This window comes from Lampetra fluviatilis, unplaced genomic scaffold (genome assembly GCF_964198595.1).
Source record: "Lampetra fluviatilis unplaced genomic scaffold, kcLamFluv1.1 SCAFFOLD_265, whole genome shotgun sequence".
Taxonomy (NCBI): Eukaryota; Metazoa; Chordata; class Hyperoartia; order Petromyzontiformes; family Petromyzontidae; genus Lampetra; species Lampetra fluviatilis.
In genome coordinates this window covers 60,001-80,000 of record NW_027620732.1, presented here as the reverse complement: position 1 = coordinate 80,000, position 20,000 = coordinate 60,001, and the positions used below count along the sequence as shown (strand labels likewise).

At 53.7% G+C, this 20,000-nt stretch overlaps 2 protein-coding genes across 2 annotated transcripts in view; one reads left to right on the top strand and one right to left on the bottom strand.

Moving 5' to 3' along the window:
• LOC144954329 (macoilin-like) overlaps positions 1-5,390 on the bottom strand; it is a 31,042-nt gene extending 25,652 nt beyond the window's left edge. Inside the window, 2 exon segments of the mRNA XM_078884848.1 lie at positions 1,032-1,173; positions 5,228-5,390. Coding sequence (XP_078740974.1) covers positions 1,032-1,173; positions 5,228-5,310 — 225 coding nt within the window. The 5' untranslated portion in view covers positions 5,311-5,390.
• Positions 5,391-10,994: 5,604 nt separating this feature from the next.
• The window catches only part of LOC144954330 (histone deacetylase complex subunit SAP18-like), a 13,737-nt gene continuing 4,731 nt past the window's right edge, over positions 10,995-20,000 (top strand). Inside the window, exons 1-2 of the mRNA XM_078884849.1 lie at positions 10,995-11,198; positions 18,471-18,580. Of these exons, the coding sequence (XP_078740975.1) occupies positions 11,124-11,198; positions 18,471-18,580 (185 nt within the window). The 5' untranslated portion in view covers positions 10,995-11,123. The remainder of the gene's footprint in view (positions 11,199-18,470; positions 18,581-20,000) is intronic.

Genomic DNA, 20,000 nt, shown 5'->3' with positions numbered 1-20,000 from the left:
CTGCAGGTCAACAACAACAACAACAACAACAAGGTCAACAACAACAACAACAACAAGGTCAACAACAACAACAACAAGGTCAACAACAACAACCAGATTAACAACAACGACCGTGTCCCCCTTGTCCCCCCCCCCATCCCCTCCGTGTACCACGTGACTCCCACGTGACCCCCCCACACCCCCCCACGTGACCCCCCCACGTGACCCCCCCCCCACGTGACCCCCCCCCCCACGTGACCCCCCCCCCCACGTGACCCCCCCCCCCACGTGACCCCCCCCCCCACGTGACCCCCCCCCCCGCCCACGTGACCCCCCCCCCACGTGACCCCCCCCCACGTGACCCCCCCCCCACGTGACCCCCCCCCTACGTGACCCCCCCCCCCCCCACGTGACCCCCCCCCTACGTGACCCCCCCCCCCCACGTGACCCCCCCCCCCCACGTGACCCCCACGTACGAGTCCCTGGTACTTGAACGAGTCGTAGACGCTGCGAATGAGAAGCCAGAACGTTGTACCCCGTGACCCCCCCGTGACCCCCCGTGACCCCCACGTGACCCCCCCGTGACCTCCACATGACCCCCACGTACGAGTCCCTGGTACTTGAACGAGTCGTAGACGCTGCGAATGAGAAGCCAAAACGTTGTACCCGTGACCCCCCCGTGACCCCCCGTGACCCCCACGTGACCCCCCCGTGACCTCCACATGACCCCCACGTACGAGTCCCTGGTACTTGAACGAGTCGTAGACGCTGCGAATGAGAAGCCAGAACGTTGTACCCCGTGACCCCCCCGTGACCCCCCGTGACCCCCCCGTGACCCCCCATGACCCCCACGTGACCCCCCGTGACCCCCACGTGACCCCCCCGTGACCTCCACATGACCCCCACGTACGAGTCCCTGGTACTTTAACGAGTCGTAGACGCTGCGAATGAGAAGCCAAAACGTTGTACCCGTGACCCCCCCGTGACCCCCACGTGACCCCCACGTGACCCCCCCGTGACCTCCCCGTGACCCCCACGTGACCCCCACGTACGAGTCCCTGGTACTTGAACGAGTCGTAGACGCTGCGAATGAGAAGCCAGAACGGCCACAGGAACTCGAAGCGGAAGTCGAGGATGAAGTCGGCGACGATCACAAAGGCCCAGACCACGAGGAACCTCACGTAGAGGAAGGCGCTGCAGCACCACGCACACAGCGTCACCATCATGATCACAATCATGATCACAATCATGATCACGATCACGAAAATCACAATCATGATCACAATCACAAAAATCACAATCACAAAAATCGTTGTCATGATTAAAATCACAGCAATCGCTATCATGATCACAATCACGGAAGTCGCTATCATGATCACAATCACGGCAATCGTTATCACAATAACAGCAATCGCTATGATCACAATCATGATCACTATCATGATCACAATCACAGCAATCGCTAACATGATCACAATCACATAAATCGTTATCACAATCGCTATCATGATCACAATCATGGCCATCGCCATCATGATCACAATCATGATCACAATCACAGGAATCATTATAGGGCCCCAGGGTGATGCTATAGGACTGGACAATGACGTCACCACAGACCCCAGCGTTACTGTATAACAATGACGTCACGACAGACCCGTGTTACTACAGAACAATGACGTCACCACAGACACCAGTGTTACTACAGAACAATGACGTCACCACAGACACCAGTGATACTACAGGACCCCACAGTGATACTATATGACTCACAGTGATACTATAAGACACACAGTGATACTATATGACTCACAGTGATACTACAGGACCCCACAGTGATATTATATGACACAGTGATACTATATGACACACAGTGATACTATATGACACACAGTGATACTATATGACACAGTGATACTATATGACTCAGTGATACTATATGACACACAGTGATACTATATGACACACAGTGATACTATATGACTCACAGTGATACTATAAGACACACAGTGATACTATAAGACTCACAGTGATACTATAAGACACACAGTGATACTATAAGACACACAGTGATACTATATGACTCAGTGATACTATAAGACACACAGTGATACTATATGACACAGTGATACTATATGACACACAGTGATACTATAAGACACACAGTGATACTATATGACACACAGTGATACTATAAGACCCACAGTGATACTATATGACACTCAGTGATACTATATGACACACAGTGATACTATAAGACACACAGTGATACTATAAGACCCACAGTGATACTATATGACACACAGTGATACTATATGACACACAGTGATACTATAAGACCCACAGTGATACTATATGACACTCAGTGATACTATATGACACTCAGTGATACTATATGACACACAGTGATACTATATGACACACAGTGATACTATATGACACACAGTGATACTATAAGACCCACAGTGATACTATATGACACTCAGTGATACTATATGACACACAGTGATACTATATGACACACAGTGATACTATAAGACCCACAGTGATACTATATGACACTCAGTGATACTATATGACACACAGTGATACTATATGACACACAGTGATACTATATGACTCACAGTGATACTATAAGACACACAGTGATACTATATGACACACAGTGATACTATATGACCCCATAGTGATACTATATGACACACAGTGATACTATATGACTCACAGTGATACTATATGACTCACAGTGATACTACAAGACACACAGTGATACTATATGACACACAGTGATACTATATGACCCCATAGTGATACTATATGACACACAGTGATATTATATGACCCACAGTGATACATTATGACCGTGATACTATAGGACCCCACAGTGATACTATATGACCATGATACTATAGGACCCCACAGTGATACTATATGATTGTGATACTATATGACCGTGATACTATAGGACCCCACAGTGATACTATATGATTGTGATACTATATGACCGTGATACTATAGGACCCCACAGTGATACTATATTATTGTGATACTATATGACCGTGATACTACAGGACCCCACAGTGATACTATATGACCGTGATACTATAGGACCCCACAGTGATACTATATGATTGTGATACTATATGACCATGATACTATAGGACCCCACAGTGATACTATATGATTGTGATACTATATGACCGTGATACTATAGGACCCCACAGTGATACTATATGATTGTGATACTATATGACCGTGATACTATAGGACCCCACAGTGATACTATATGATTGTGATACTATATGACCGTGATACTATAGGACCCACAGTGATACTATATGACACAGTGATACTATAGGACCCCACAGTGATACTATATGATTGTGATACTATATGACCGTGATACTACAGGACCCCACAGTGATACTATATGACCGTGATACTATAGGACCCCACAGTGATACTATATGATTGTGATACTATATGACCGTGATACTATAGGACCCCACAGTGATACTATATGACCGTGATACTACAGGACCTCACAGTGATACTATATGACCGTGATACTATAGGACCCCACAGTGATACTATATGATTGTGATACTATATGACCGTGATACTACAGGACCCCACAGTGATACTATATGACCGTGATACTATAGGACCCCACAGTGATACTATATGATTGTGATACTATATGACCGTGATACTATAGGACCCACAGTGATACTATATGACACAGTGATACTATAGGACCCCACAGTGATACTATATGATTGTGATACTATATGACCGTGATACTACAGGACCCCACAGTGATACTATATGACCGTGATACTATAGGACCCCACAGTGATACTATATGATTGTGATACTATATGACCGTGATACTATAGGACCCCACAGTGATACTATATGATTGTGATACTATATGACCGTGATACTACAGGACCCCACAGTGATACTATATGACCGTGATACTATAGGACCCCACAGTGATACTATATGATTGTGATACTATATGACCGTGATACTACAGGACCCCACAGTGATACTATATGACCGTGATACTATAGGACCCCACAGTGATACTATATGATTGTGATACTATATGACCGTGATACTATAGGACCCCACAGTGATACTATATGATTGTGATACTATAGGACCCCACAGAGATACTATATGATTGTGATACTATATGACCGTGATACTACAGGACCCCACAGTGATACTATATGACACAGTGATACTATAGGACCCACAGTGATACTATATGACCGTGATACTATAGGACCCCACAGTGATACTATATGATTGTGATACTATATGACCGTGATACTATAGGACCCCACAGTGATACTATATGACCGTGATACTATAGGACCCCACAGTGATACTATATGATTGTGATACTATATGACCGTGATACTACAGGACCCCACAGTGATACTATATGACCGTGATACTATAGGACCCCACAGTGATACTATATTATTGTGATACTATATGACCGTGATACTACAGGACCCCACAGTGATACTATATGACCGTGATACTATAGGACCCCACAGTGATACTATATGATTGTGATACTATATGACCGTGATACTATAGGACCCCACAGTGATACTATATGATTGTGATACTATATGACCGTGATACTACAGGACCCCACAGTGATACTATATGACCGTGATACTATAGGACCCCACAGTGATACTATATGATTGTGATACTATATGACCGTGATACTACAGGACCCCACAGTGATACTATATGACCGTGATACTATAGGACCCCACAGTGATACTATATGATTGTGATACTATATGACCGTGATACTATAGGACCCCACAGTGATACTATATGATTGTGATACTATAGGACCCCACAGTGATACTATATGACAGTGATACTATAGGACCCACAGTGATACTATATGATTGTGATACTATATGACCGTGATACTATAGGACCCCACAGTGATACTATATGATTGTGATACTATATGACCGTGATACTATAGGACCCCACAGTGATACTATATGATTGTGATACTATATGACCGTGATACTATAGGACCCACAGTGATACTATATGATTGTGATATTATAGGACCCCACAGTGATACTATATGATTGTGATACTATATGACCGTGATACTATAGGACCCCACAGTGATACTATATGATTGTGATACTATAGGACCGTGATACTACAGGACCCCACAGGCTCCTCTCACCTGCCGTAGAGACCCTCTGCGATCTTGTTCCTCTTGATGGGAGGCCGCCGAAACTTGGCCGCTTCGCCATTTCTCCTCTTCATGATCCTGGCGGTGGTGAGGGTGGTGAGGGTGGTGGTGAGGGTGGTGGTGAGGGTGGTGAGGGTGGTGAGGGTGGTGGTGGTGAGGGTGGTGAGGGTGGTGAGGGTGGTGGTGGTGAGGGTGGTGAGGGTGAGGGTGGTGAGGGTGGTGAGGGTGGTGGTGGTGAGGGTGGTGAGGGTGGTGGTGGTGAGGGTGGTGGTGGTGAGGGTGGTGAGGGTGGTGAGGGTGGTGGTGGTGAGGGTGGTGAGGGTGGTGAGGGTGGTGAGGGTGGTGGTGAGGGTGGTGAGGGTGGTGAGGGTGGTGAGGGTGGTGGTGAGGGTGGTGAGGGTGGTGAGGGTGGTGGTGGTGAGGGTGGTGGTGGTGAGGGTGGTGAGGGTGGTGAGGGTGGTGGTGGTGAGGGTGGTGAGGGTGGTGAGGGTGGTGGTGAGGGTGGTGAGGGTGGTGAGGGTGGTGAGGGTGAGGGTGGTGGTGGTGAGGGTGGTGAGGGTGGTGGTGAGGGTGGTGGTGGTGAGGGTGGTGAGGGTGGTGGTGGTGAGGGTGGTGGTGGTGAGGGTGGTGAGGGTGGTGGTGAGGGTGGTGGTGGTGAGGGTGGTGAGGGTGGTGAGGGTGGTGAGGGTGGTGGTGAGGGTGGCGGTGGTGAGGGTGGTGAGGGTGGTGAGGGTGGTGGTGAGGGTGGCGGTGGTGAGGGTGGTGAGGGTGGTGAGGGTGGTGGTGAGGGTGGCGGTGGTGAGGGTGGTGAGGGTGGTGAGGGTGGTGGTGAGGGTGGTGAGGGTGGTGGTGAGGGTGGTGAGGGTGGTGGTGGTGGTGAGGGTGGTGGTGGTGGTGAGGGTGGTGAGGGTGGTGGTGGTGAGGGTGGTGGTGAGGGTGGTGAGGGTGGTGTGTGTGGTGAGGGTGGTGAGGGTGGTGGTGGTGAGGGTGGTGGTGGTGAGGGTGGTGAGGGTGGTGAGGGTGGTGGTGAGGGTGGCGGTGGTGAGGGTGGTGAGGGTGGTGAGGGTGGTGGTGAGGGTGGTGAGGGTGGTGGTGGTGGTGGTGAGGGTGGTGGTGGTGGTGAGGGTGGTGGTGGTGGTGAGGGTGGTGAGGGTGGTGGTGGTGAGGGTGGTGGTGAGGGTGGTGAGGGTGGTGTGTGTGGTGAGGGTGGTGAGGGTGGTGAGGGTGGTGGTGGTGAGGGTGGTGAGGGTGGTGGTGAGGGTGCTGAGGGTGGTGAGGGTGGTGAGGGTGGTGGTGAGGGTGGTGAGGGTGGTGGTGAGGGTGGTGGTGGTGAGGGTGGTGGTGAGGGTGGTGGTGGTGAGGGTGGTGAGGGTGGTGAGGGTGGTGGTGAGGGTGGTGAGGGTGGTGTGTGTGGTGAGGGTGGTGGTGAGGGTGGTGAGGGTGGTGGTGAGGGTGGTGGTGGTGAGGGTGGTGAGGGTGGTGAGGGTGGTGGTGGTGAGGGTGGTGAGGGTGAGGGTGGTGGTGAGGGTGGTGAGGGTGGTGAGGGTGGTGGTGGTGAGGGTGGTGGTGAGGGTGGTGGTGGTGAGGGTGGTGGTGAGGGTGGTGAGGGTGGTGAGGGTGGTGGTGAGGGTGGTGAGGGTGGTGTGTGTGGTGAGGGTGGTGGTGAGGGTGGTGGTGGTGAGGGTGGTGAGGGTGGTGGTGAGGGTGGTGAGGGTGGTGGTGAGGGTGGTGGTGAGGGTGGTGGTGAGGGTGGTGGTGAGGGTGGTGGTGAGGGTGGTGAGGGTGGTGAGGGTGGTGGTGAGGGTGGTGAGGGTGGTGGTGAGGGTGGTGGTGAGGGTGGTGAGGGTGGTGGTGAGGGTGGTGAGGGTGGTGGTGAGGGTGGTGAGGGTGGTGAGGGTGGTGGTGAGGGTGGTGAGGGTGGTGGTGAGGGTGGTGAGGGTGGTGGCGAGGGTGGTGAGGGTGGTGGTGAGGGTGGTGAGGGTGGTGTGTGTGGTGAGGGTGGTGGTGAGGGTGGTGAGGGGGGTGAGGGTTGTGGTGGTGTGTGTGGGTGGTGAGGGTGGTGGTGAGGGTGGTGTGTGTGGTGAGGGTGGTGGTGGTGGTGAGGGTGGTGGTGGTTGGTGAGGGTGGTGGTGAGGGTGGTGGTGGTGAGGGTGGTGAAAGTGGTGAGGGTGGTGAGGGTGGTTAGGGTTGTGGTGGTGAAGTGTGGTGGTGGTGAGGGTGGTGGTGGTTGTGGTGGTGAGGGTGGTGAGGGTGAGGGGGGTGGTGGTGGTGTGTGTGGTTGGTGGTGAGGCTGGTGGTGGTGAGGGTGGTGGTGAGGGTGGTGAGGGTGGTGGTGGTGGTGGTGGTGAGGGTGGTGAGGGTGGTGGTGGTGAGGGTGGTGGTGAGGGTGGTGAGGGTAGTGGTGGTGAGGGTGGTGGTGGTGAGGGTGGTGGTGGTGAGGGTGGTGGTGGTGAGGGTGGTGGTGAGGGTGGTGAGGGTGGTGGTGGTGAGGGTGGTGGTGGTGGTGAGGGTAGTGGTGGTGAGGGTGGTGGTGGTGGTGAGGGGGGTGGTGAGGCTAGTGAGGGTGGTGAGGGTGAGGGTGTTGGTGAGGGTGGTGGTGGTGAGGGTGGTGGTGGTGAGGGTGGTGGTGGTGAGGGTGGTGGTGAGGGTGGTGGTGGTGAGGGTGGTGAGGGTGGTGGTGAGGGTGGTGGTGGTTGGTGAGGGTGGTGGTGAGGGTGTTGGTGGTTGGTGGTGAGGGTGGTGGTGAGAGTGGTGAGGGTGGTAGTGAGGGTGGTGGTGAGGGTGGTTGGTGGTGATGAGGCTAGTGAGGGTGGTTGGTGGTGAGGGTGGTGGTGGTGAGGCTAGTGAGGGTGAGGGTGGTGAGGGTGGTTGGTGGTGAGGTAAGTGGTGAGGCTAGTGAGGGTGGTGGTGGTGAGGGTGGTGGTGAGGGTGGTGGTGAGGGTGGTGGTGAGGGTGGTGGTGAGGGTGGTGGTGGTGAGGGTGGTGAGGGTGGTGAGGGTGGTGGTGAGGGTGGTGAGGGTGGTGATGAGGGTGGTGGTGAGGGTGGTGGTGAGGCTAGTGAGGGTGAGGGTGGTGAGGGTGGTGGTGAGGGTGGTTGGTGGTGGTGAGGGTGGTTGGTGATGGTGGTGAGGCTAGTGAGGGTGGTGGTAAGGGTGGTAAGGGTGGTGGTGAGGCTAGCGAGGGTGATGATGGTGGTGGTGAGGGTGGTGGTGGTGAGGGTGGTGGTGGTGAGGGTGGTTGGTAATGGTGGTGAGGCTAGCGAGGGTGATGATGGTGGTGGTGAGGGTGGTGGTGGTGAGGGTGGTGGTGGTGAGGGTGGTGGTGGTGAGGGTGGTTGGTAATGGTGGTGAGGCTAGCGAGGGTGATGATGGTGGTGGTGAGGGTGGTGGTGAGGGTGGTGGTGGTGAGGGTGGTGGTGGTGATGGTGGTGAGGCTAGCGAGGGTGGTTGGTGGTGAGGGTGGTGGTGAGGGTGGTGGTGAGGGTGGTGGTGGTAATGGTGGTGAGGCTAGCGAGGGTGATGATGGTGGTGGTGAGGGTGGTGGTGGTGAGGGTGGTGGTGGTAATGGTGGTGAGGCTAGCGAGGGTGGTTGGTGGTGAGGGTGGTGGTAGCGATGTGATGATGGTGGTGATTACCGTCTGTAGATTCCCTCTCTGTGTGTGTGTGGATCAGTCAAGTGTCCGTGATGCTGCTGCTGCTGATGCTGCTGCTGATGATGATGGTGGTGCTGATGCTGCTGATGATGCTGGTGGTGCTGATGCTGCTGATGCTGCTGATGATGATGCTGATGGTGGTGCTGATGATGATGATGGTGGTGCTGCTGATGATGATGCTGCTGATGATGATGCTGATGGTGGTACTGCTGATGATGATGCTGCTGATGATGATGCTGATGGTGGTGCTGATGATGATGGTGCTGTTGTTGTGGTTGATGTTGTCTGGATTTCCCGCCTCCTCTTAACGCTCATCATCCTCTCATCATCCTCACTCCACTCCCCTCTCTCTCCACTCTCTCCCCTCTCCTCCCTCTCTCCCCTATCTCCCCTATCTCTCCTCTCTCTCCCCTATCTCTCTCCTCCCTCTCCTCTCCCTTCTCTCTCTCTCCCCTATCTCTCTCCTCCCTCTCTCCTTTCTCTCTCCTCACTCTCTCCTCTCCACTCTCCCCTCTCTCCTCACTCTCCCCTCTCTCCCCACTCTCTCTCCTCCCTCTCTCCACTCCACTCTCTCTCCACTCTCCTCTCACTCCCCTATCTCTCTCCTCCCCTATCTATCTCACTCCCCTATCTATCTCACTCCCCTCTCTCCCCTCTCTCTCTCAAGCAAATTCGTGAAGCGTTCCCCGCTCTCCCCGAGATCTCTCCCCGCCGCCGCCGCCGCCGCCGCCTCACTCTCTCTCTCTCTCCACTCTCCCTCCTTTTCGTTTTTTATTTAGTCGCCGTTTTTAATTTATTTTATTTTCTTCGTCATTTTTTCTTATTCTTACTCATTTTCATCTCGTTAATTTCTGTTTAACGTTCAATTTTATATTTCGTTTTTTGTTTTCTTTTATTTCCTTATTTTTTATTTACCTCCCCTCTCCCTCCCTCCTCCCTCTCTCGCTTGGGGATTTGTCGGCTGCCGCGTCCCACTGCGCATGCGCGTGGTGGGAGGGGCATCCGCTACGAGGGGAGTGATGCCCTTATAAGGGCATCAGACCACCCCCTCCCATCCACCCCCCACCAATACCAAAGCCCCTCCCCCACCTCCCAGCTGCGTGGTGACGTCACCGCCTTATTTGGGCATAGAACACGCCCCCTTACGCGCTGCGTGATGACGTCACGGCAAATGCGGCCAATGCCGAATCAGAATCAAATAAACAAGGTTCCGTCGAGTGTGACGCGATGGCGTCATCACGTAGACCGTCGTCGATTTATGCTATGACGTCATCATGCAGACTGTCGTCGTTTACGCGATGACGTAATTAACCAATGGCCTGTGGTGTAAAGGCTTTCGCGTGGCGTTGCGCCGATGACGTCATCCTCGCGCTCCGCAACCCGTCTTGCGTAATGACGTCATCACCAACGACCCCTCAGCCGTTGGGGGGGGGAGGGGGCGGTTCAGCGCGATTAATGTTAGTGCGAATGACGTCATCACGCCGACCCACCCGGTAATTTTTGCTCGATGACGCAATCGTTAATGACCCTGCGCGAGTAAAAAACGTAATTGACCCCTTGATGTGATGACGTCACCGCGCCACCCTTGTTGTGATGACGTCACCGCGCCAAACTTGCCGCTTCGCGCCCTTTATTTCAACGTGCGCAGCCAGTGACGTCGTCGCGTTACGCCGTTCAAAGCGCGATGACGTCATGTCACCGATCACCGGCTGCATCTTGACGTGGTGACGTCATCGCGCCAAACCCACCCCCTCCCCTTCGCTTTGCGCGATGACGAAATCGACAACAACCGTGGGGATTGGTGGAGAGTATTGGGACGCCTCTTGTCGTGATGACGTCACCGCGCAGACCACGGCCTCTGCGTGGTGACGTCACTCCGTAGTTCACAGGCGGAGAGGCTTGAGACGCCTCTTGATGTGATGACGTCACGGCGCAGAGGCCGTGGTCTGCGCGATGACGTCACTCGCTAGTTCACAGGCTTTCGCCTCTTGACGTGATGACGTCACCGCGCAGAGGCCGTGGTCTGCGCGATGACGTCACTCGCTAGTTCACAGGCTTTCGCCACTTGACGTGATGACGTCACCGCGCAGAGGGCGTGGTCTGCGCCGTGACGTCACCGCGCCATCCATCCAAACCGCGGTGTCTCGAATCAACCACGCCGAGGGTTCCGGCGGTTCAGCGGCAGTGCGGATTTCGTTCTTTTCCGTTCTTTTCCGTTCCCTCAAGGATCCTCCGATGGCGCTCGAGTCGACGGTGATTCAGGGCGAGATCCTCACCAAGGACCCCGAGAAACCCATCGACAGGGAAAAGGTAACGAGTCTTTTTTTTTTTAGGCCTTCACCGCCACCCCGCGGGGTCCGCGGAGCCTACGGACTTTCCTAGCGGCCGGCGTCCGGCCGACTTCGGGAGACTTACCCACCACCACCCCCCCCCTCCTCGTGGTTATAATTGTGTAAAAAAAAAAATTCTAGAACGATAACAAAATATAACGATACGTTTTTACCCTTTAATAAAAAACACAGGGTTGGTGTTAAGATGTTACAACACCATAAACAATCCATTTGTATTCTTATTCGATGAATGTTGATGCGTTAATCCACACCGCACACGCAGATACAAACGAACTCTAATTAAATTTCGATGTAAAGTTTTCGTGACTGCAGGGATTCATCTTCTTGGTTCTTTCGGTAAAGTCACGTAGAAGGGAAATAATAAAATGATAAAAAATAAACCGCTGTCTTTCCGACAGCCCTGTTCTTCACCCGAGGACGGCTGCTTGCGTTGTGGCCGAAACGTCGTGAGAATTATTTTATTATGTTTTATTTTTATTATTAAGTTTTAACGACGAAATCACTTTAACTTGTAGCAGGCGAACTCAGGCTGCTGCTGCGTGTGACCCTGTTTTGTCGGAGAGCGATGTGACCCATCACAAATAGTAGCAGCTCACAGGGACCCACACCCACAGAGACCCACATTCATAGAGACCCACAGAGACCCACACCCACAGAGACCCACAGAGACCCACACTCATAGAGACCCACAGAGACCCACACCCACAGAGACCCACAGAGACCCACAGAGACCCACAGAGACCCACAGAGACCCACAGAGACCCACAGAGACCCACAGAGACCCACATTCATAGAGACCCACAGAGACCCACACCCACAGAGACCCACAGAGACCCACAGAGACCCACAGAGACCCACAGAGACCCACAGAGACCCACAGAGACCCACACTCATAGAGACCCACATTCATAGAGACCCACAGAGACCCACACCCACAGAGACCCACAGAGACCCACACCCACAGAGACCCACAGAGACCCACACTCATAGAGACCCACAGAGACCCACACCCACAGATACCCACAGAGACCCACACTCATAGAGACCCACAGAGACCCACACTCACAGAGACCCACAGAGACCCACAGAGACCCACACTCATAGAGACCCACACTCATAGAGACCCACACTCATAGAGACCCACAGAGACCCACACCCATAGAGACCCACACTCACAGAGACCCACAGAGACCCACACTCACAGAGACCCACAGAGACCAACACTCATAAGAGACCCACACTCATAGAGACCCACAGAGACCCCCACTCATAGAGACCCACAGAGACCCACACTCATAGAGACCCACAGAGACCCACACTCATAGAGACCCACAGAGACCCACACCCACAGAGACCCACACTCACAGAGACCCACAGAGACCCACACTCACAGAGACCCACAGAGACCCACACTCATAGAGACCCACAGAGACCCACACCCACAGAGACCCACAGAGACCCACACCCACAGAGACCCACAGAGACCCACACCCACAGAGACCCACAGAGACCCACAGAGACCCACAGAGACCCACAGAGACCCACACCCACAGAGACCCACAGAGACCCACACCCACAGAGACCCACACTCATAGAGACCCACAGAGACCCACACCCATAGAGACCCACAGGGACCCACACCCACAGAGACCCACACCCATAGAGACCCACAGAGACCCACACTCATAGAGACCCACAGAGACCCACACTCATAGAGACCCACAGAGACCCACACTCACAGAGACCCACAGAGACCCATAGAGACCCACAGAGACCCACATTCATAGAGACCCACAGAGACCCACACTCATAGAGACCCACAGAGACCCACACTCATAGAGACCCACAGAGACCCACACTCACAGAGACCCACAGAGACCCATAGAGACCCACAGAGACCCACATTCATAGAGACCCACAGAGACCCACACTCATAGAGACCCACAGAGACCCACACTCAGAGACCCACAGAGACCCACACTCATAGAGACCCACAGAGACCCACACTCATAGAGACCCACAGAGACCCACAGAGACCCACACTCATAGAGACCCACAGAGACCCACACTCATAGAGACCCACACTCATAGAGACCCACAGAGACCCACACTCATAGAGACCCACAGAGACCCACAGAGACCCACAGAGACCCACACTCACAGAGACCCACAGAGACCAACACTCATAGAGGCCCACACTCATAGAGACCCACACTCATAGAGACCCACAGAGACCCACACTCACAGAGACCCACAGAGACCAACACTCATAGAGACCCACAGAGACCAACACTCATAGAGACCCACACTCATAGAGACCCACAGAGACCAACACTCATAGAGACCCACACTCATAGAGACCCACAGAGACCCACACTCATAGAGACCCACAGAGACCCACACCCATAGAGACCCACAGAGACCCACACTCACAGAGACCCACAGAGACCCACACTCACAGAGACCCACAGAGACCAACACTCATAGAGACCCACACTCATAGAGACCCACAGAGACCCACACTCACAGAGACCCACAGAGACCCACACTCACAGAGACCCACAGAGACCAACACTCATAGAGACCCACACTCATAGAGACCCACAGAGACCCACACTCATAGAGACCCACAGAGACCCACACTCATAGAGACCCACAGAGACCCACACTCATAGAGACCCACAGAGACCCACACTCACAGAGACCCACAGAGACCCACACTCACAGAGACCCACAGAGACCCACACTCACAGAGACCCACAGAGACCCACACTCACAGAGACCCACAGAGACCCACACTCACAGAGACCCACAGAGACCCACACTCACAGAGACCCACAGAGACCCTTACTTTACCCCCCCCACCGTCACTGTCACTGTGTGTGTGACTGTGTGACTGTGTGTGTGTGTAACTGTGTGTGTGTGTCACTGTGTGTGTGTCACTGTGAGTGTGTGTCACTGTGTGTGTGTGTGTGTCACTGTGTGTCACTGTGTGTGTGTGTGTCACTGTGTGTCACTGTGTGTGTGTGTCACTGTGTGTGTGTGTCACTGTGTGTGTGTCACTGTGTGTGTGTGTCACTGTGTGTGTGTGTCACTGTGTGTGTGTGTCACTGTGTGTGTGTCACTGTGTGTGTGTGTCACTGTGTGTGTGTGTGTCACTGTCACTGTGTGTGTGTGTGTCACTGTGTGTAACTGTGTGTGTGTGTGTGTCACTGTGTGTGTGTGTGTCACTGTGTGTGTGTGTGTGTCACTGTGTGTGTGTGTGTGTCACTGTGTGTGAGTGTGTGTCACTGTGTGTGTGTGTCACTGTGTGTGTGTGTGTGTCACTGTGTGTGTGTGTGTCACTGTGTGTGTGTGTGTCACTGTGTGTGTGTGTCACTGTGTGTGTGTGTGTGTCACTGTGTGTGTGTGTGTGTCACTGTGTGTGTGTGTGTGTCACTGTGTGTGTGTCACTGTGTGTGTGTGTGTGTCACTGTGTGTGTGTGTGTGTCACTGTGTGTGTGTGTGTGTCACTGTGTGTGTGTCACTGTGTGTGTATGTGTGTCACTGTGTGTGTGTGTGTCACTGTGTGTGTCACTGTGTGTCACTGTGTGTGTCACTGTGTGTGTGTGTGTCACTGTGTGTGTGTGTGTCACTGTGTGTGTGTGTGTGTCACTGTGTGTGTGTGTCACTGTGTGTGTGTGTCACTGTGTGTGTGTGTCACTGTGTGTGTGTGTCACTGTGTGTGTGTCACTGTGTGTGTGTCACTGTGTGTGTGTGTGTCACTGTGTGTGTGTCACTGTGTGTGTGTGTCACTGTGTGTCACTGTGTCACTGTGTGTCACTGTGTCACTGTGTGTAACTGTGTGTGTCACTGTGTGTAACTGTGTGTGTGTGTGTGTCACTGTGTGTGTGTGTCACTGTGTGTGTGTGTGTCACTGTGTGTGTGTGTGTCACTGTGTGTGTGTGTGTGTCACTGTGTGTGTGTGTGTGTCACTGTGTGTGTGTGTGTCACTGTGTGTGTGTGTCACTGTGTGTGTGTCACTGTGTGTGTCACTGTGTGTGTGTCACTGTGTGTGTGTCACTGTGTGTGTGTCACTGTGTGTGTGTGTGTGTCACTGTGTGTGAGTGTGTGTCACTGTGTGTGAGTGTGTGTCACTGTGTGTGTGTGTCACTGTGTGTGTGTGTGTCACTGTGTGTGTGTGTGTCACTGTGTGTGTGTGTGTCACTGTGTGTGTGTGTGTCACTGTGTGTGTGTGTCACTGTGTGTGTGTGTGTCACTGTGTGTGTGTGTGTGTCACTGTGTGTGTGTCACTGTGTGTGTGTGTGTGTCACTGTGTGTGTGTGTGTCACTGTGTGTGTCACTGTGTGTGTGTGTGTCACTGTGTGTGTGTGTGTCACTGTGTGTGTGTGTGTCACTGTGTGTGTGTGTGTCACTGTGTGTGTGTGGGTCACTGTGTGTGTGTGTGTCACTGTGTGTGTGTGTGTGTCACTGTGTGTGTGTGTCACTGTGTGTGTGTCACTGTGTGTGTGTGTCACTGTGTGTGTGTCACTGTGTGTCACTGTGTCACTGTGTGTGTGTGTGTGTCACTGTGTGTAACTGTGTGTGTGTGTGTCACTGTGTGTGTGTGTGTCACTGTGTGTGTGTGTGTCACTGTGTGTGTGTGTGTCACTGTGTGTGTGTGTGTGTGTCACTGTGTGTGTGTCACTGTGTGTGTGTGTCACTGTGTGTGTGTCACTGTGTGTGTGTCACTGTGTGTGTGTCACTGTGTGTGTGTCACTGTGTGTGTGTCACTGTGTGTGTGTGTCACTGTGTGTGTGTGTCACTGTGTGTGTGTGTCACTGTGTGTGTGTCACTGTGTGTGTGTCACTGTGTGTGTGTGTGTGTCACTGTGTGTGTGTCACTGTGTGTGTGTCACTGTGTGTGTGTCACTGTGTGTGTGTCACTGTGTGTGTGTCACTGTGTGTGTCACTGTGTGTGTGTGTCACTGTGTGTGTGTCACTGTGTGTGTGTCACTGTGTGTGTGTGTCACTGTGTGTGTGTGTCACTGTGTGTGTGTCACTGTGTGTGTGTCACTGTGTGTGTGTGTGTGTCACTGTGTGTGTGTCACTGTGTGTGTGTCACTGTGTGTGTGTGTCACTGTGTGTGTGTGTCACTGTGTGTGTGTGTCACTGTGTGTGTGTCACTGTGTGTGTGTGTGTCACTGTGTGTGTGTCACTGTGTGTGTGTCACTGTGTGTGTGTCACTGTGTGTGTGTGTCACTGTGTGTGTGTGTCACTGTGTGTGTGTGTCACTGTGTGTGTGTGTCACTGTGTGTGTGTGTCACTGTGTGTGTGTGTGTGTCACTGTGTGTGTGTCACTGTGTGTGTGTCACTGTGTGTGTGTCACTGTGTGTGTGTCACTGTGTGTGTGTCACTGTGTGTGTGTCACTGTGTGTGTGTCACTGTGTGTGTGTGTGTGTGTCACTGTGTGTGTGTGTGTGTCACTGTGTGTGTGTGTGTCACTGTGTGTGTGTGTCACTGTGTGTGTGTGTGTCACTGTGTGTGTGTGTGTCACTGTGTGTGTGTCACTGTGTGTGTGTGTCACTGTGTGTGTGTGTCACTGTGTGTGTGTGTCACTGTGTGTGTGTGTCACTGTGTGTGTGTCACTGTGTGTGTGTGTCACTGTGTGTGTGTGTCACTGTGTGTGTGTCACTGTGTGTGTGTGTGTCACTGTGTGTGTGTCACTGTGTGTGTGTCACTGTGTGTGTGTCACTGTGTGTGTGTCACTGTGTGTGTGTCACTGTGTGTGTGTGTGTCACTGTGTGTGTGTCACTGTGTGTGTGTCACTGTGTGTGTGTCACTGTGTGCGTGTCACTGTGTGCGTGTCACTGTGTGTGTGTCACTGTGTGTGTGTCACTGTGTGTGTGTCACTGTGTGTGTGTCACTGTGTGTGTGTCACTGTGTGTGTGTGTGTCACTGTGTGTGTGTCACTGTGTGTGTGTCACTGTGTGTGTGTCACTGTGTGTGTGTGTGTCACTGTGTGTGTGTCACTGTGTGTGTGTCACTGTGTGTGTGTCACTGTGTGTGTGTGTGTCACTGTGTGTGTGTGTGTCACTGTGTGTGTGTGTGTCACTGTGTGTGTGTCACTGTGTGTGTGTCACTGTGTGTGTGTCACTGTGTGTGTGTCACTGTGTGTGTGTCACTGTGTGTGTGTGTGTCACTGTGTGTGTGTCACTGTGTGTGTGTCACTGTGTGTGTGTCACTGTGTGTGTGTCACTGTGTGTGTGTCACTGTGTGTGTGTGTGTCACTGTGTGTGTGTGTGTCACTGTGTGTGTGTCACTGTGTGTGTGTCACTGTGTGTGTGTCACTGTGTGTGTGTCACTGTGTGTGTGTGTGTGTGTCACTGTGTGTGTGTCACTGTGTGTGTGTCACTGTGTGTGTCTCACTGTGTGTGTGTCACTGTGTGTGTGTCACTGTGTGTGTGTCACTGTGTGTGTGTCACTGTGTGTGTCACTGTGTGTGTGTCACTGTGTGTGTGTCACTGTGTGTGTGTGTGTGTGTGTGTCACTGTGTGTGTCACTGTGTGTGTGTCAGTGTGTGTGTCTCACTGTGTGTGTGTCACTGTGTGTGTGTCACTGTGTGTGTGTCACTGTGTGTGTGTGTGTGTCACTGTGTGTGTGTGTGTCACTGTGTGTGTGTGTGTCACTGTGTGTGTGTGTGTCACTGTGTGTGTGTGTGTCACTGTGTGTGTGTCACTGTGTGTGTGTCACTGTGTGTGTGTCACTGTGTGTGTGTCACTGTGTGTGTGTCACTGTGTGTGTGTGTCACTGTGTGTGTGTGTCACTGTGTGTGTGTGTCACTGTGTGTGTGTGTCACTGTGTGTGTGTGTCACTGTGTGTGTGTCACTGTGTGTGTGTCACTGTGTGTGTGTGTGTCACTGTGTGTGTGTGTGTCACTGTGTGTGTGTCACTGTGTGTGTGTCACTGTGTGTGTGTGTGTCACTGTGTGTGTGTGTGTCACTGTGTGTGTGTCACTGTGTGTGTGTGTGTGTCACTGTGTGTGTGTCACTGTGTGTGTGTCACTGTGTGTGTGTCACTGTGTGTGTGTCACTGTGTGTGTGTGTGTGTCACTGTGTGTGTGTGTGTGTCACTGTGTGTGTGTCACTGTGTGTGTGTGTGTGTCACTGTGTGTGTGTGTGTGTCACTGTGTGTGTGTCACTGTGTGTGTGTCACTGTGTGTGTGTGTCACTGTGTGTGTGTGTGTGTGCTAGACATGCCCGCTTCTGCTGCGAGTGTTCACGTCCGACACGGGGCGTCACCACCGCTCAGAAGACTTCACGCGGGGCGGGACACCACCTGCCGAGCTCCAGATCTACACCTGGTGGGCACCACAGGGGGCAGTGTGTAGGGGGCAGTGTGTGGGGGGCAGTGTGTAGGGGCAGTGTGCAGTGTGTAGGGGGCAGTGTGTAGGGGGCAGTGTGCAGTGTGTGGGGGGCAGTGTGTAGGGGGCAGTGTGCAGTGTGTAGGGGGCAGTGTGTAGGGGGCAGTGTGGATGGGCAGTGTGTGGGGGCAGTGTGTGGGGGCAGTGTGTGGGGGCAGTGTGTAGGGGGCAGTGTGTAGGGGGCAGTGTGTGGGGGCAGTGTGTGGGGGCAGTGTGTGGGGGCAGTGTGTGGGGGCAGTGTGTGGGGGCAGTGTGTGGGGGCAGTGTGGATGGGCAGTGTGTGGGGGCAGTGTGTGGGGGCAGTGTGTGGGGGCAGTGTGTGGGGGCAGTGTGTAGGGGGCAGTGTGTAGGGGCAGTGTGTGGGGGGCAGTGTGCAGTGTGTGGGGGGCAGTGTGCAGTGTGTGGGGGGCAGTGTGTAGGGGGCAGTGTGTAGGGGCAGTGTGTAGGGGGCAGTGTGCAGTGTGTGGGGGGCAGTGTGTAGGGGGCAGTGTGCAGTGTGTGGGGGGCAGTGTGTGAGGGGCAGTGTGTAGGGGGCAGTGTGTAGGGGGCAGTGTGCAGTGTGTGGGGGGCAGTGTGTGGGGGGCAGTGTGTGGGGGGCAGTGTGTGGGGGGCAGTGTGTGGGGGGCAGTGTGTAGGGGCAGTGTGTGGGGGGCAGTGTGTGGGGGGCAGTGTGTAGTGTGTAGGGGGCAGTGTGTGGGGGCAGTGTGTAGGGGGCAGTGTGTAGGGGCAGTGTGTGGGGGCAGTGTGTGGGGGGCAGTGTGTAGGGGGCAGTGTGGATGGGCATTGTGTAGGGGCAGTGTGTAGGGGGCAGTGTGTAGGGGGCAGTGTGGAGGGGCAGTGTGTAGGGGCAGTGGGCAGTGTGTAGGGGGCAGTGTGCAGTGTGTAGGGGCAGTGTGTAGGGGGCAGTGTGGAGGGGCAGTGCGCAGTGTGTAGGGGCAGTGTGGATGGGCAGTGTGTAGGGGGCAGTGTGGAGGGGCAGTGTGCAGTGTGTAGGGGGCAGTGTGTAGGGGGCAGTGTGGATGGGCATTGTGTAGGGGCAGTGTGTAGGGGGCAGTGTGTAGGGGGCAGTGTGGAGGGGCAGTGTGTAGGGGCAGTGGGCAGTGTGTAGGGGGCAGTGTGCAGTGTGTAGGGGCAGTGTGTAGGGGGCAGTGTGGAGGGGCAGTGCGCAGTGTGTAGGGGGCAGTGTGTAGGGGGCAGTGTGTAGGGGGCAGTGTGTAAGGGCAGTGTGTAGGGGGCAGTGTGTAGGGGGCAGTGTGGAGGGGGCAGTGTGTAGGGGGCAGTGTGGAGGGGCAGTGTGGAGGGGGCAGTGTGTAGGGGGCAGTGTGGAGGGGGCAGTGTGTAGGGGGCAGTGTGGAGGGGG